At 45.1% G+C, this 15668-nt stretch overlaps 1 protein-coding gene across 3 annotated transcripts in view; it reads right to left on the minus strand.

Moving 5' to 3' along the window:
• Window positions 1-564: 564 nt before the first annotated feature.
• LOC140196123 (myoneurin-like) overlaps window positions 565-15668 on the minus strand; it is a 137985-nt gene continuing 122881 nt past the window's right edge. For 2 of the 3 annotated variants that reach the window (XM_072254842.1, XM_072254840.1), the window contains exons 8-9: window positions 6578-6661; window positions 565-1795 (exon numbers count right to left, since the gene is read on the minus strand). In XM_072254842.1, coding sequence (XP_072110943.1) covers window positions 1578-1795; window positions 6578-6661 — 302 coding nt within the window. In that variant the 3' untranslated portion in view covers window positions 565-1577. The remainder of the gene's footprint in view (window positions 1796-6577; window positions 6662-15668) is intronic. The other variant, XM_072254841.1, reaches the window with a different exon arrangement.

The raw sequence follows: 15668 nt of genomic DNA on the forward strand, positions 1-15668 counted from the left end.
TTAACAAGTGTACAGTGTGAGACGGCCTGGAGTATGAATACAGTGCTTTGTATAGTATCGCATCAACTCCTGTAGAGGTGAACTCACTACTCCTTTTGGTTCACACAACACCTCTCCCTCTGCCCATTTCCAAACATTTAGCCCTCAATGCCTCTAACATTCCCTCTTGTTCCCTCACCTCTAATGCTCTTCCCATCACTCCAACCCCCACATTCCCCTTCACTCTGACCTCTTTCCCCCTTTGCCCGACCCCCTCTCTTGTTCCCTCACCCAGGACTGACTCGTTCATTCCCTCACCCCGAATCCCCTCTCTCTTTCTCTTGTCCCCTCACCTTGGACCCTCCCCCTAGTCCCCAAGCCCCAGCCTCTCTATCGCCCCCTTGCCTGGACCCGCTCTCTCGTCCCATCACCCTGTACTCTCTCTCCCTTGTTTCATCACCCTGGATCCTCTCTCTCTTGCCCCCATTGCCCTGGACTCTCTCTCTCTCTCTCATCCCATTGCCCCGGACCCCCCCTCTCTCTCTTGTCCCATCACCCCAGGCCCCTTCTCTATCTCTCGTCCCATTGCCCGGACCCTCTCTCTCGTCCCATCAGCCCAGACCCCCTCTCTCTCTCGTCCCATTGCCCCGGACCCTCTCTTTCTCATTCCCATTGCCTCAGATCCTCTCTCTCTCTTGTTCCATCATCCCAGACCCTCTCTCTCTCTCTCGTCCCATTGCCCTGGATCCTCTCTCTCTCTCTCTCGTCCCATCACCTCGGACCCTTTCTCTCTCCTCCCATCTTACTGGACCCCCCTCTCTCTCGTCCCCTCGTTCCGGACCCTCTCTCTCTCTCTCTCTCGTCCCTTCATTCTGGACCCCCTCTCTCTCTCTTGTCCCCTCGTTCCGGACCCTCTCTCTCTCACGTCCCCTCGTTCCGGACCCTCTCTCTCTCGTCCCATCGCCCCGGACTCTCTCTCTCTCGTCCCATTGCCCTGGATCCTCTCTCTCTCTCGTCCCATCACCTCGGACCCTCTCTCTCTCCTCCCACCGTACTGGACCCCCTCTCTCTCGTCTCCTCATTCCGGACCCCCTCTCTCTCTCATCCCCTTGTTCTGGACCCTCTCTCTCTCACGTCCCCTCGTTCCGGACCCTCTCTCTCTTGTCCCATCGCCCCAGATCCTCTGTCTCTCTTCCCATCACCCTGGAACCCTCTCTCTCTCGTCCCATTGTCCTGGACTCTCTCTCTCCCATCCCATCGCCTTGGACTCTCCCTCTCTCGTCCCATTGCCCCGGATCCTCTCTCTCTCATCCCATTGCCCCAGACCTTCTTTCTTTCGTCATCGCCGGACCCCACCTCTCTTGTCCCCTTGCCTGGACCTCTCTCTCTCTCCCCCTTGCCCTGAATCCCTTTTTGTCTTTGTTGTTCTGAGCTCCATTGCTCTGACATGCCTTTCTCCCTGTTGCCCCGAAAAGTCCCTTCCTTCCTTTCACACCAACCACCTCCTGCCCTACAGTTTCTGCCTTGCTTCACCACCAATCTTCTGTGAGCCTTACTCCTTACTCATTTGCCCTGTCAGCGGGGAGCTGTGACCCTTGTCAGTACAGCTGCTGCAAGAAGATGAGTTGTGTCTCTGGGTAGGTAGTGGGTCGTAACAAGTGCTCCGTGGATAAGGATGGCCCATCACTGATGGGCAGCAGCATTGTCTGCTGTTCTGCTCTCTCTGACACACTGAGTGGTACGTTCAAATCAGGATCTTCCTGACATTCCTGCTCCACATCCATTCCTTCGTCACTCCTGTCTGTCCTCTTCACAGCTGGCAAGGAAAACAGATTGAAACAAGGTCAGGAATTCCAGAAATATATCCTCCAAATCTCCTCACCACCAGCACATTTAATTGTTCAGCTTCACAAGGAAAACAGAGTGGGATATATCAGCTGGCCGAGTGGTGTCGCAACAACAGCCTTGCACTCAACGTCAGTAAGACCAAGGAACTGACTGAGGACTTCAGAAAGGGAAAGTCCAGGGAGACATGTCAGTCCTCATTGAGGGATCAGCAGTGGAAAGGTGAGCACTTTCAAGTTCCTGGGTGTCAGCATCTCTGAGGATCTATCCTGGGCAATTACAAAGAAACCATGACAGTGGCTATATTTCATTAGGAGTTTGAGAGACTCGGTTTTTCACCAAAGACTCTCGCAAATATCTACAGATGTAGTGTAGAGAGCATTTTAACGTTGCATCAGTGCCTGGTATGGAGGGGCCACTGCACAGGATTGGAAAAAGCTGCAGAAAGTTGTGAACTCATCCAGCTCTAGTCTCCCCAGCATCAAAGACATCTTTAAAAGGGCAGCATCCATCATTAAGGACTCCCATCACCGAGGACATGCACTCTTCTCATTGCTATCAGGAAGGAGCTACAGAAGCCTGAAGACACACACTCAATGTTTCATCGTCACCACCAGATTTCTGAATGACAATGAACTCATGAACACTACCTCAGTATTTTTTTCTGCTCTCTTTTTGCACAACTTATTTTATTTAATTTGTTATACATCCATCTTATCATATTTTATAGCAGGGTGATGGGAATCAGTGTGCCAGAACAGATGGTGGCGAGGTTGTGGAGACAAATGTTGTTAAGACCTCAGACAAAGTCAGGAATCACAGTCAGGCAACAAATTTTCTGAGCTGCATGTATTTCAAAGCAAGAAGTATCATAGGAAAGGCAGATGAACTCATCTGAAATGGCTCAACATTTGGAATTTTGATACTGTAGCTAGTAGTGACACTTGGCTGCAGAGGAGTAGGACTGGCAGCTCAGTATTCCAGGTTCTGTTGTTTTAGACGTGACAAGGTGGGATGGATTAGAGAAGGGGTGGCGTTACTAGTCAGGGAAAATGTCATGGCAGTATTCTGTCAGGACAGATGGAAGAACTTGTTCAGTGAGGCACTATGCATGTAACTGAATAAGAAAGATATGACAACATTAGTGGGGCTATATTACAGACTACCCAACAATCCGAGGGATTTAGAGGAATAAATTTGTAGAGTTTGCAGACTGTTGCAAGAAACATAAGGATGTTATAGTAGGTGAATTTAACTTTCCACATATTGACTGGGACTCCCATACTGCAAAAGGACTGGATGGGATAGTCTGTCAAACCTGTTCAGGAAAATTTCCTTAATCAGTACGTGCAAGTCCCAACGAGGTAGTGTGCAATACTTGATCTGCTATTAGGGAATGAGACAGGATAGGTGACAGAAGGTGATAGTAGTTTCTGCCGGTGAACACTTTGCATCTAGTGATCACAATGCCATTAGTTTCAAAGTAAATATGCAGAAAGATAGGTTTGATCCATGGGTTGAGATTCTAGATTGGAGAATAGCCAGTTTTGATTGTATCAGAAAGGATCTGGCAAGTGTTGATTGGGCCAAGCTGTTTTCTGGCAAAGGTGTACTTAGTAAGTGGGAGGCCTTCAAAAGTGAAATTTTGTGTGCAAAGCTTGTACGTGCCTGTCAGAATAAAAGGTAAAGGTAACAGGTGTAGGGAACCTCATTTTTCAAGCGATATTGAGCCCCTGGTTAAGGGAAAAAAAAGGAGGTGCATTGCAAGTAGGAACAAGTGAGGTACTTCTGGAGTATAAGAAATACAAGAGGATACTTAAGAAAGAAATCAGGAGAGCTAAAAGAAGGTATGAGGTTGCCCTAGAAGACAAGGTGAAGGTAGAGACAAAATTGCTTCTCTGGAAGATCAGAATGGTAATTTATGTATGGAGCCCGAAGAGATTCGGGAGATCTTAAATGGTGTTTATACATCTGTGTTTACTCAGAAGATGGACACATAGTCTATAGAAGTGAAGCTAAATGGCATCAACTTCGTGGACCCTGTACAAATTACAGAGGAGAAAATGTTTGCTGTCTTGAGGCAAATTAGGAGGGATCAATCCCCAGAGACTAACAAAGTCTTCCCTGATATCCTGCAGGAGGCAAGTGCAGAAATTGCTGGGGTCCTACCAGAGATATTTAAATCATCTTTAATGACAGATAAGGTACCAGAGAATTGGAGGATAGTTAATGTTGTTCTGCTGTTTAAGAAAAGCTCTAAACATAAACCAGGAAATTACAGACCGGTGAGCTTGACATCAGTAGTGGGAAAGTTATTGGAAGATATTCTAAAGGACTGGATATATGAGTATTTGGATAGATACAGTCTCATTCAGGAAAGTCAGCATGGCTTTGTGGATGGTCTAACCAATCATAGAGTTTTTCGAGAAAGTTAGCAGGAAAGTTGATAAAAGCAAGGCAGTGGATGTTGTCTACATAGACTTTAGCAAGACATTTGACAAGGTCTCGCATGGGAGGTTAATCAAGAAGGTTCAGTCGCTCAGCATTCAAGATGAGGTGGTAAACTGGATCAGACATTGGCTTTGTGGGAGAAGCAAGCGAGTGGTAGTAGATCTTTGCCTCTGTGACTGGAGGCCTGTGACTAGTGGAGTGTTGCAGGGATCAGTGCTGGGTCTGTTGTTTGTCATCTATATCAACGATCTAAATGATAATGTAGTTAACTGGATCAGCAAATTTGTGGATGACAACACAACTGGGGGTGTAATGGACACTAAAGAAGACCATCATGTTTTGCAGCAGGATCTGGACCAGCTGGTAAAAAGGGCTGAAAAATGGCAGATGGAATTTAATGCACATCAGTGCTGTAAGACCTACCTACAGGGTAGATTTTACACAGTGCAAGGTATGGCACTGAATAAAGTGACAAAACAAAAGGATCTGGAAATACAGATCCATCATTCATTGAAAGTGGTGTCACAGGTAGATAGGGTCATAAAGAAAAGTTTTGGCACATTGGCATTCATAAATCAAAGTACTGAGTACAGGAGATTGGATGTTATGTTGAAGTTGTATAGACATTTGTGGTCTAAGACCATAACATATAGGAGCAGAATTAGGCCAGTCAGCCCACAGAGTTTGCTCCCTCATTCCATCACAGCTGATCCCTGATCCCATTCAACACCATACACCTGCCTCCTCACCATATCCTTTGATGTACTGACCGATCAGGGAACAATCAATTTCCACCTTAAGCATACGCACAGACTTGGCTTCTACTGCATTCCACAGATTTACAACTCTCTGGCTAAAAAAAAACTCCTCCTTACCTCTGCTCTAAAGGGTCACCCATCAACTTTGAGGCTGTGCCCTCTAGTTCGGGATACCCCCACCATAGGAAACATCCTCTCCACATCCACCGTATCTAATCCTTTCAACGTTCGGTAGGTTTCAATGAGATCCCCATGCATTCTTCTAAATTCCAGTGAGTACAGACTCAAAGTTGCCAAATGCTCCTAATTTGGAGTATTGTGTGCAATTTTGGTCACCTACCTTCAGGAAAGATGTAAATAAGGTTGAAAGAGTACATAGAAAATTTACAAGGATGTTGCCGGGTCTGGAGGACCTGAATTATAAGGAAAGATTGAATAGGTTAGGACCTTATTCCTTAGACTGTAGAAAATTGAGAAGAGATTTGAAGGAGGTGATGGGTATAGATAAGGTAAATGTTAGCATGCTTTTTCCACTGAGGTTGGGTGGGACTACATCTAGAGGTCATGGCTTAAGGATGAAAGGTGAAAAGCTTAAGAGGACATGAGGGGAAACTTCTTCACTCAAAGCGTTGTAAGAGTGTGTAATGAACTGCCAACTCAAGTGGTGTATGCAAGCTCAATTTCAACATTGAAGAGAAGTTTGGATAGGTATATGGATGGTAGGGGTATGGAGGACCATGTTTCCGGTGCAGGTCAATAGGAGTAGGCAGTTTAAATACTTCAGTAGGGACTAGATTGGCCAAAGGGCCTTTTTCTGTGCTGTACTTTTCTATTTCTCTATTATGTATTGGATGTACTGCTACTGCAAAACAACACATTTCATGACACCTGCCAGTGATATTAAAGCTAATTCTGAAATTTATAAAATTATGAGGTATTGATTGAGTTGGTGTATTTTTCAAATACTACAGGGCACTGCTTTAAAGTGGAGAGTATTATGATATCGAAAGGAGATTTGTGAGGCATGTTTTTTTTGTACTGCCAGGGGTTGGAGGCAGCAGTAGATGTGCTAGCACTCAGACAGAGCCATGAACATGTAGGGAGTGGGCCAAATGCAGGCAGATAGGAGAGGTTAGATTGCTATCATGTTCAGTGTAAATACTATGGACTGAAGGACCTGTTCCTGTGCACTATGATTCTATTCTCATGAATGTGTGATCAAAAAATACAGCTGGACTTTATTAGAGAAATTCCCAGAGAGCTGAAATTACATGAACAACTCGGATGATGCCTTCTGGAGGTAATTCGACAGGTTGGGACATGATTTTCAGGATTAACAAGAGAAATGAGGTTTGAGGGAGAAATTGGGCATCCTTGGGCCAATCTACAAACATTAGTCCTGATTAGATGGACTGAGTGGTCCCCTTCCTTCCTTCAGTGGTCTGTGTGTTGGGATGGACAGAGCAGTTCCCCATAAAACCTTTAGGAGCAGAATTAGGCCACTCAGCCTTTCAGTGAGACCTGGTAATCTGGGAAATACTTACCATGAGCTTTACTGTTGTGTTTCTTTAAATTCTTCACATCGGAGTACGAGTTTCCACATAATTCACAGACAAAAGGTTTCTCACCTGAAAGGAACTCAGAGTAAACTGGATATTCCTACAAACGATTAGAATACCTCTCCCTTTTCAGAAAGCTGCGATGTCTATGTTTCCATCTCTCAGATCTTTGATAAAGTTTCAACCTAGCCCACCTGGGGTGTTCTGACCCTACGCTACTCCATCATTGCCCCTCCTGTCACTCTATAATATTTAGTAAAGTTACACCTGTACGATCCCGCCATGGTTTCATTATTCTTTATGTTTTTTTCCAGTCTCTGACCTTAAATGATTAGGCCCTCTGTCCATCCAAGCTGCACAGATCAGCAACCACCGATTTTTTAAATCACAGGACAATTTACAGTACAGTGACCAATTAATTTACTAGCTGGTACGTCTTTGGGATGTGGGAGTAAACTGGAGACCCAGAGGAAACCCAAACACTCAAGGGAAGGAACATACAAACTTGCTTACAGAGGAGGCCAGAATTGAAATCCAAACTCCAACAACCTGAGGTGTAATAGCGTCATGTTGACCACTATGCCACTCTAATTTCATCGCTCAGGATTCATCACAACAGACTCCCTTCCCCTTTCCACAATCCACCTCATTTCTCCTTCTGTTCACCATGCTCCCTACATACATTCATCGCTAACAGCAGACAGGAACTAGATTTTTTACTTCCCCATTCTAAAATTACAGCACTTCGCTCGCTCAGAAGTAATCCCAACACTAGCAGAGAAGTATAGCACAGATTAACTGACACATGGTCACGGAAACAGCTCCCAAGGAATCCAGAGAGGGTAAATTAGCTGGATTCCAAATTGGCTCACTCCTCATCTTTTTTTCTTTAATCCTGATAAAGGGTCTCAGCCTGAAATGTCGACTATACCTTTTTCCACGGATGCTGCCTGGCCTGCTAAGTTCCCCCAGCATTTTGTGTGTGTTGCTTAGCAGAGGGAGGTGGCTAAAATTGTTTCCTGCATTCTTCCACTTGGAGGCCAGTCACAAGTGGTGTGCCGCAGGGTTTGGTGTTGGGACCCTTGTGATTCATCACTTATATCAATTGATGTGTTTTGATCATTAAGTTAGCTGATGACATGAAATTAGTAAGTGCTGTTGACAGTGAAGGAAATTATTGTAGATCCACCCTCTTCATAGCTTCCACATCCTTCCAATAATAAGGTGACCAGAACTGAACACAATACTCTAAGTGTGGTCTCACCAGAGATTTGTAGGGTTGCAACATGACCCCTCTACTCTTGAACTCAATCCCACTATTAATGAAGCCTAGTATCCCATAGGCCTTCTTAACTATCCTATCAACCTGTGCAGTGACCTTGAGGGATGTATGGATTTGAACCTCAAAGTCCCTCTGTTCAACCACACTCATAAGTAACTGACCATTAACACTGTACTCAGCCTCCTGGTTTGTCCTTCCAAAATGCATCACCTCACACTTATCCAGATTGAACTTCATCTGCCACTTTTCTGCCCAACTCTGCATCCTGTCTATATCCTCTTGTAACCTTCGACAACCTACAGCTCCATCCACAACTCCTCCAATCTTCGTGTCATCCACAAACTTACTCATCCATCCTTCTGCCTCTTCATCCAGGTCACTTATAAAAATCACAAAGAGCAGGGGTCTCAGGACAGATCCTGTGACACTCCACTCGTCACCAACCTCCAGGCAGAATACTTCCCTTCCACTACTACTCTCTGCTTTCTTCCTGTAAGCCAATTTTTTATCCAAACAGCCAAGGTTCCACTGATCCCATGCCTCATGACTTTCTGGATGAGTCTCTCGTGGGGGACCTTGTCAAATGCCTCGCTAAAATCCATGTAGACCACATCTACCACCCTATCCTCATCAATTTCTTTTGTTACCTCTTCAAAAAAACTCAATTAGGTTTGTGAGGCACAACTTTCTCTTCACAAAGCCATGTTGACTATCCTTGAGTAGACTGTACTTCTCCAAATGCTCGTAGATCCTATCCTTAAGAATCCTTTCCAATAGTTTGCATACTACCGATGTAAGTCTCACCGGTCTATAATTCCCAGGATTCTCCCTATTACCTTTTTTAAACAAGGGAACTACATTTGCCATTCTCCAATCCTCCGGCACCTCCCCTGCAGCCAAAGAGGATTCAAAGATCATAGCTACTGCTCCAGCGATCTCTTCTCTCACTTCCCACAGCAACCTGGGATATATCACGTCTGGCCCTGGGGACTTATCAATCTTGATGTTTTTAAGAAGATCCAACACTTCTTCTTCCTTAATCTCCACATGTCCAACACACAGGCCTATTCTATTTCGACCTCACCATGATCAAAATCCTTTTCACTTGTGAATACTGAAGCAAAGTATTCATTTAGGACCTCCCCAACCTCCTCCGCCTCCAGGTACGTGTTGCTTTCTTTATCCTTTACTGGCCCCACCATCATTCTTGTCATCCTTCTGTTCTTCACATACGCATAGAACGCCTTGGGGTTCTCCTTAATCCCACATGCCAAGGCCTTCTCATGCCCCCTTCGAGCTCTCCTAAGTCCTTTCTTAAGCTCCTTCCTGGCTACCCTATAATTCTCATGAGTCCCTCCTGCTTCCTGCTTCTTATATCTAACATGTGCTTCCTTCTTCCTCTTGATAAGTTGCCTCACGTGTTTCGTCAGCCACGGTTCCCTTTTCCTACCATTTTTTCCTTGTCTCAGTGGGACAAACCTATCCTGAACCCAGTACAAGTGGTCCCTAAACTTCTTCCACATTACTTCTGTGCTTTCACCCTTGACCATCTGTTTCCAATTTACTCTCGCTAGCTCCTGTCTCATTCCTTCAGTTGGCACTTCCCCAGTTAAGCACTTTCCCATTTTGTCTGTTTTTATCATTTTCCATAGCTATGCTGAAGCTAAGGGAGTTGTGGTCACTCTCACCAAAATGTCTGCCACCTGACCAGGTTCATTACCCAGAACTAGATCCAGTGTGGCCTCTCCTCTAGTCAGCCGGTCCACATATTGTGTCAGGAATCCTTCTTGAACACACCTGACAAATTTAGCCCCGTCTATCCCCCTTGCAGTCAGGCGGTGCCAGTCAATATGAGGGAAGTTGAAATCACCCATAACTACAACCCTGTATTTCCTGCACCATTCTAAAATCTGCCAGCTTATCTGCTCCTCGGTGTCCCAAGGGCTATTCAGGGGCCTACAGACTACTTCCAGCACAGTGATTGATCCCTTCCTATTTCTGACTTCCACCCACACCGACTCAGTGGTCACTCCCTCTGCAGTGTCCTCCCTTCCTATAGCCGTGATACTACCCTTGACCAGTAATGCTACTCCCGCCACCCTTTTCTACCTCCCATCTTATTCCTTTTAAAACACCCAAACCCCGGTACCTGCATCAGCCAATCCTGCCCTTCCTCCAGCCAAGTTTCAGTAATGGCCACTAGCAACTCACTCCACACTCTTACAATCCCAGAGTGAAGAAGTTTCTCCTTGTGTTTCCCTTAAACTTCTCACCTTTTACCCTTAAGACATAACCTCTGGTTGTAGTTCCACCCAACCTCAGTGGAAAAAGCTTGCTTGCTTGCATTTACCCTATCTATACCCCTCATAATTTTGTATTCCTCTGTCAAATCTCCACTCAAACTTCGACATTCCAAAGAATACAGTCCTAATCTATTCAATTCTTCCTTATAACTTAGGTCCTCCAAGTGTGGCAGCATCCTTGTAAATTTTCTGGGCACTCTTTTAATCTTGTTTACATTTTTCCTGTAGGTAGGTGACCACAACTGCACACAATACTTCAAATTAGGTCTCACCCACATCTTGTGCACAGCCTCAGGATAGAGGGGCACCCTCTCAAAACAGAGATGCGGAGAAATTTCTGTAGTCAAAGGGTGGTGAATTTGTGAAATTTGTTGCCACATGCAGCTGTGGAGGTCAGGTCGTTAAGGTAGAGATTGACAGGTTTTTGAGTGAACATGGCATCAAAGGTTACGCGGAGAAGGCCGGGAAATGGGGTTGAGGAGGAGATAGAAAAAAAAGTATCGGCCATGCTTGAATGGTGGAGCAAACTCGATGGGCCAGATGGCCTAATTCTGCTCCTATGTCTAATGGCCTTATCTTATACAACTTCAGCATAACATCCCATCTTCCATTCAGTCCCTTCCTATCTACAGCCGTGACACTTCACACACTTTGGATCCTTTCAATGATTTACGACCATAAGATACAAGAGCAGAAGTAGGCCATTTGGCCCATTGAGTCTGCTTCACCGTTCAATCAAGGGCTGATCCAATTCTTCCAGTCATCCCCACTCCCCTGCCTTCTCCCCATACCCTTTGATGCCCTGGCTAACCAAGAACCTATCTATCTCTCCCTCAAATACACCCAATGACTTGACCTCCACAGCCGCTCCTGGCAACAAATTCCACAGATTTACCATGCTCTGACTAAACTAATTTCTTTGCATCTCTGTTCTAAATGGACGTCCTTCAATCCTGAAGTCATGTCCTCTTGTCCTAGAATCCTCTACCATGGGAAATAAGTTCCCTGGCCACCATGATCTTATTTTCACTATGAATGCCCAATCTCTATACACCTCCATCCCCCACCAGGAAAACCTCAAAGCTCTCCACTTCTTTCTGGACACCAGAACTAACCATCTTTCTGGACACCAGAACTAACCAGTTCCTCCCCACCACCACTCTCCTCCATCTAGTGGAATGTCCTCACTCTTAATAAGTTCTTGTTTGGCTCCTCCCACTTACTTCAAACAAGAGGTGTAGCCATGGGCACTCACATAGGTCCCAGCTATGCCTGCTTTTTTTTTTTTGGCTACGTAGAATAGTCTATGTTCCAAGCCTACATTGGTGTCTGTCCCTCACTTTTCCTACACTACATCGACGTCTGCATTGATGCTGCTTCCCGCAGTTCGTTGACTTTATCAACTTTACCTCCAACTTCCATCCTACCCTCAAAATTACCTGGTCCATTTCTGGCACCTCCCTCTCCTTTCTCGATCTCTCTGTCTCCATCTCTGGAGATAGTTTATCTATTGATGTCTATTATTAGCCCACAGACTCTCAGAGCTTCCTGGACTAAAACTCTTCCCACCGTTACTTGTAAAAATGCCATACCCTTCTCTCAATTTCTCCGCCTCCGCCACATCTGCTCTCAGGATGAGGCTTTTTGCCCCAGAATGAAGGAGATGTCCTCCTTTTTCAAAGAAGGGGACTTCTCTTCCTCCACCATCAAAGCTGCCCTCAAATGGATCTCTTGCGTTTCATGCAGAAAGGCAGCATCCATTATTAAGGACCTCCAGCACCCAGGGCATGCACTTTTCTCACTGTTACCACCAGGTAGGAGATACAGAAGCCTGAAGGCACACTCACAGCGATTCAAGAACAGCCTCTTCTCCTCTGCCATCCCATTCCAAAATGGACATTGAAGTTTTGGACACTACCGCACTTTTTTTTAACATATAGTATTTCTGTTTTCGCACATTTTTAAAATCTATTCAATATACGTAATTGATTTACTTGTTTATTTACTATTATGTTTTATTTTATTATTTTTTCTCTCTCTGCTAGATTATGTATTGCATCGAACTGCTGCTGCTAAGTTAAGAAATTTACGTCACTTGCTGGTGATAATAAACCTGATTCTGAGTTTCTTCACTCTTGAAATAGTCCTCTGCAAATCATACCCCGTTGCCCTGTGCAGACCTAGGTCACCAGACTTAAATGCCACAGATCTAGCCCTCCACAGACAACTTAGCTCCTGGTTCATCCATGGCTTTTAATTGGGAACTTATAGCAAGTTTTCGTAGGCACACACTCATCTACATTTAATGATGTCAGTGACAACTATGGGATGCTCATCCAGGCTTGAAGATGAATCCCTGAATACAGCTCAGTCCAAGCAGTCCTGTAGGTGCTCCTGTGCTTCCCTTGTCCATACCTTCTTGGTCCTCACTACTGGTGCTGCAGTCTTTAGTCTCTGCCTATACTCAGGGAATATTAGTACAACCAGCTGATCAGACTTTCCAAACTGAGGGCGTGGAATAGCACGGTAGGTATTCTTGATGGTAGTGTAACAGTGGTCTGGTGTGTTGTTTCCTCTGTACTACAAGCGATTTGTTGATGGCAATTATTTAGTGGCTTCTTCAGGCTGGACTGGTTAAAATCCCCCAAAATGATGGTGAAGGCATATGGGTGTGCTGTTTCATGTACGTTGATCATCTAGAGCCTGTTTGACATTGGCCCAAGATGAAATGTACACCGCTGCCAAAATCTCTCATGGCAGGTAATATTGGACGGCACTTAATTGCGAGATATTCCAAGTCTGTTGAGTAGAAGTGGGGCACCACTGATGCCTTTGTGTGCCAAGAGGAGTTGATCATGAGGCATACACCCCACCTCTTCTTTTGAGAGCCTTGACAGTCCTAACTTGAATTGATGCGTCCAGTATGGAAGGAGTTAACCAGGATTCCCTGAAACAAAGGACTCACGTGGTTCTAATGTCCCTCTGATACAGCACCCTAGCTCTGAGATCTTCAATTTTATTTACTAGAAGTTTAAGAGAAATTTGGATAGGTCGACAGATAGTAGTGATATGAATGGCTATGGTCCTGGTGCAAGTCTTGGGAGCAGGCAGTTTAAATGATTTTTGGCATTGACTAGATGGGCCAAAGGGTCTATTTCTGTTAAGTATTTCTCTATGACTCTGTTTGCCATTCTTATTTCTGCTCCAAGGTCTTATGATTTCTCTATTCTACCATGAATGCCCATAAGAAAATGAATCTCAAGGTAGTATATGATGACATATATGTAATTTGTGTAATGGCCTGATAAACATCTTGTTCCGCTTTCAACCTGTTTGGGTAATTGTTGAAGATAAGGGATGATGTTGAATGTGTGCCATCCAATTAGTGGGAGGCTTTTCTTGGTGAGGGACAATAAGGTTGGTTTTTCTATGGTTTCCACATCCTTCCTGTAGTGAGGCGACCAGAACTGAGCACAGTACTCCAACTGGGGTCTGACCAGGGTCCTATATACCTGCAACATTACCTCTTGGCTCCTAAATTCAATTCCACGATTGATGAAGGCCAATACACTGTATGCCTTCTTAACCACAAAGTCAACCTGCGCAGCTGCTTTGAGCGTCCTGTGGACTCAGACCCCAAGATCCCTCTGATCCTCCACACTGCCAAGAGTCTTACCATTTATACTATATTCTGCCATTATATTTGACCTACCAAAATAAACCACTTCACACTTATCTGGGTTGAGCTCCACCTGCCACTTCTCAGTCCAGTTTTGCATCCTATCAATGTCCTGCATCACCCCCAACCTTTGTGTCATCAGCAAACTTACTAACCCATTCCTCACCCAGATAATTTATAAAAATCACAAAGAGTAAGGGTCCCAGAACAGATCCCTGAGGCACACCACTGGTCACTGACCTCCATGTACAATATGACCCGTCTACAATCACTCTTTGCCTTCTGTGGGCAAGCCAATTCTGGATCCACAAAGCAAGGTTCCTTGGATCCCATGCCTCCTTACTTTCTCAATAAGCCTTGCATAGGATACCTTGTCAAATGCTTTGCTGAAATCCATATACACTACATCTACTGCTCTTCCTTCATCAATGTGTTTAGTCACATCCTCAAAAAATTCAATCAGGCTTGTAAGGCATGACCTGCCTTTGACAAAGCCATGCTGACTATTCCTAATCATAATATATCTCTCCAAATGTTCATAAATCCTGCCTCTCAGGATCTTTTCTATCAACTTACCAACCACTGAAGTAAGACTCACTGGTCTATAATTTCCTGGGCTATCTCTACTCCCTTTCTTGAATAAGGGAACAACATCTGCAACCCTCCAATCCTCCGTAACCTCTCCTGTCCCCAATGATGACGCAAAGATCATCGCCAGAGTCTCAGCATTCTCCTCCCTCACCTCCCACAGTAGCCTGGGGTACATCTCATCCAGTGCCGGCGACTGTGTTAAATTATTGTCCGGTAACGTGATTATGATACGTGGTTATAGTTGCTGCAGGGGTTGAGTGGTGGTGCGAATCCATGGGCTTACTGGTAAAGAATGTGTGTATAGTGAGTGGGGTAGACATTTGTATCCCTGATGAATTGTTAATTCAAACTTAAAGTACTGTTAAAGCCATAGGGACAGTTACGGTTGTGGAGCAGAGGTTTAATAAAGCGCTGGGTAAAGACTTTGTTTTAGTTCAGACTAGTGCTGATACAATGGTGGTGAAACTGCTTGGTACACTGGGGCCCTGGGACAGCTGGGGCTGTGGGTTGTCCATACTTTCCAGGAGGAGGAGTGTGTAGGACAGCGGGCCGAATGACAAGCTGAGCCTCCCGTAGTTGGGGACAGAGACTTCAAAGAAAGGTTGCTCTCATTTGTGCAGAGCGAGGGGAAGGACTGGTCTGATTTGGAATGTCTAATGAATTCCCCAGTGAAGAGCGAGACTTCTGAGCTGGTATCAGCCCTTACCTGCCTGGCAAATGAATGGCCCTGTGCCCAGGCAAAGGGTCTTAGCTATCAAATGTTCTCTGGAGTGAAGCCCACCCCCAAGGGGAAAGAGGAGCATGAGACTTGGGTGGAGCAGACCTCTCAGATGTTAGATGAATGACAATGCACTGATGACATAAAAAGACAGCGACTGGTTGAGAGTTTGAGAGGCCAGACTGCTGACATAGTGAGAGCAATAAAGGCACAGAACTCCCTTGTCACTTCTGCGGCCTACACGTCAGCATTAGGAAAAGGTGTTTGGTGCGACGGGAAAGGAAACAAGAAGGGTAGTTATGGAAAGTATGAAAGGAAACAAGAAGGGTAGTTATGGAAAGTATGATGATTAAAGAAGAGGAAGTACTGGCACTTTTAAGGAATATAAAAATGGATAAGTCTCCGGGTCCTGACAGGATATTCCCTAGGACCTCGAGGGAAGTTAGTGTAGAAATAGCAGGGGCTCTGACAGAAATATTTCAAATGTCATTAGAAACGGTAAT

The sequence above is a fragment of the Mobula birostris genome, chromosome 4 (genome assembly GCF_030028105.1).
Source record: "Mobula birostris isolate sMobBir1 chromosome 4, sMobBir1.hap1, whole genome shotgun sequence".
NCBI lineage: Eukaryota > Metazoa > Chordata > Chondrichthyes > Myliobatiformes > Myliobatidae > Mobula > Mobula birostris.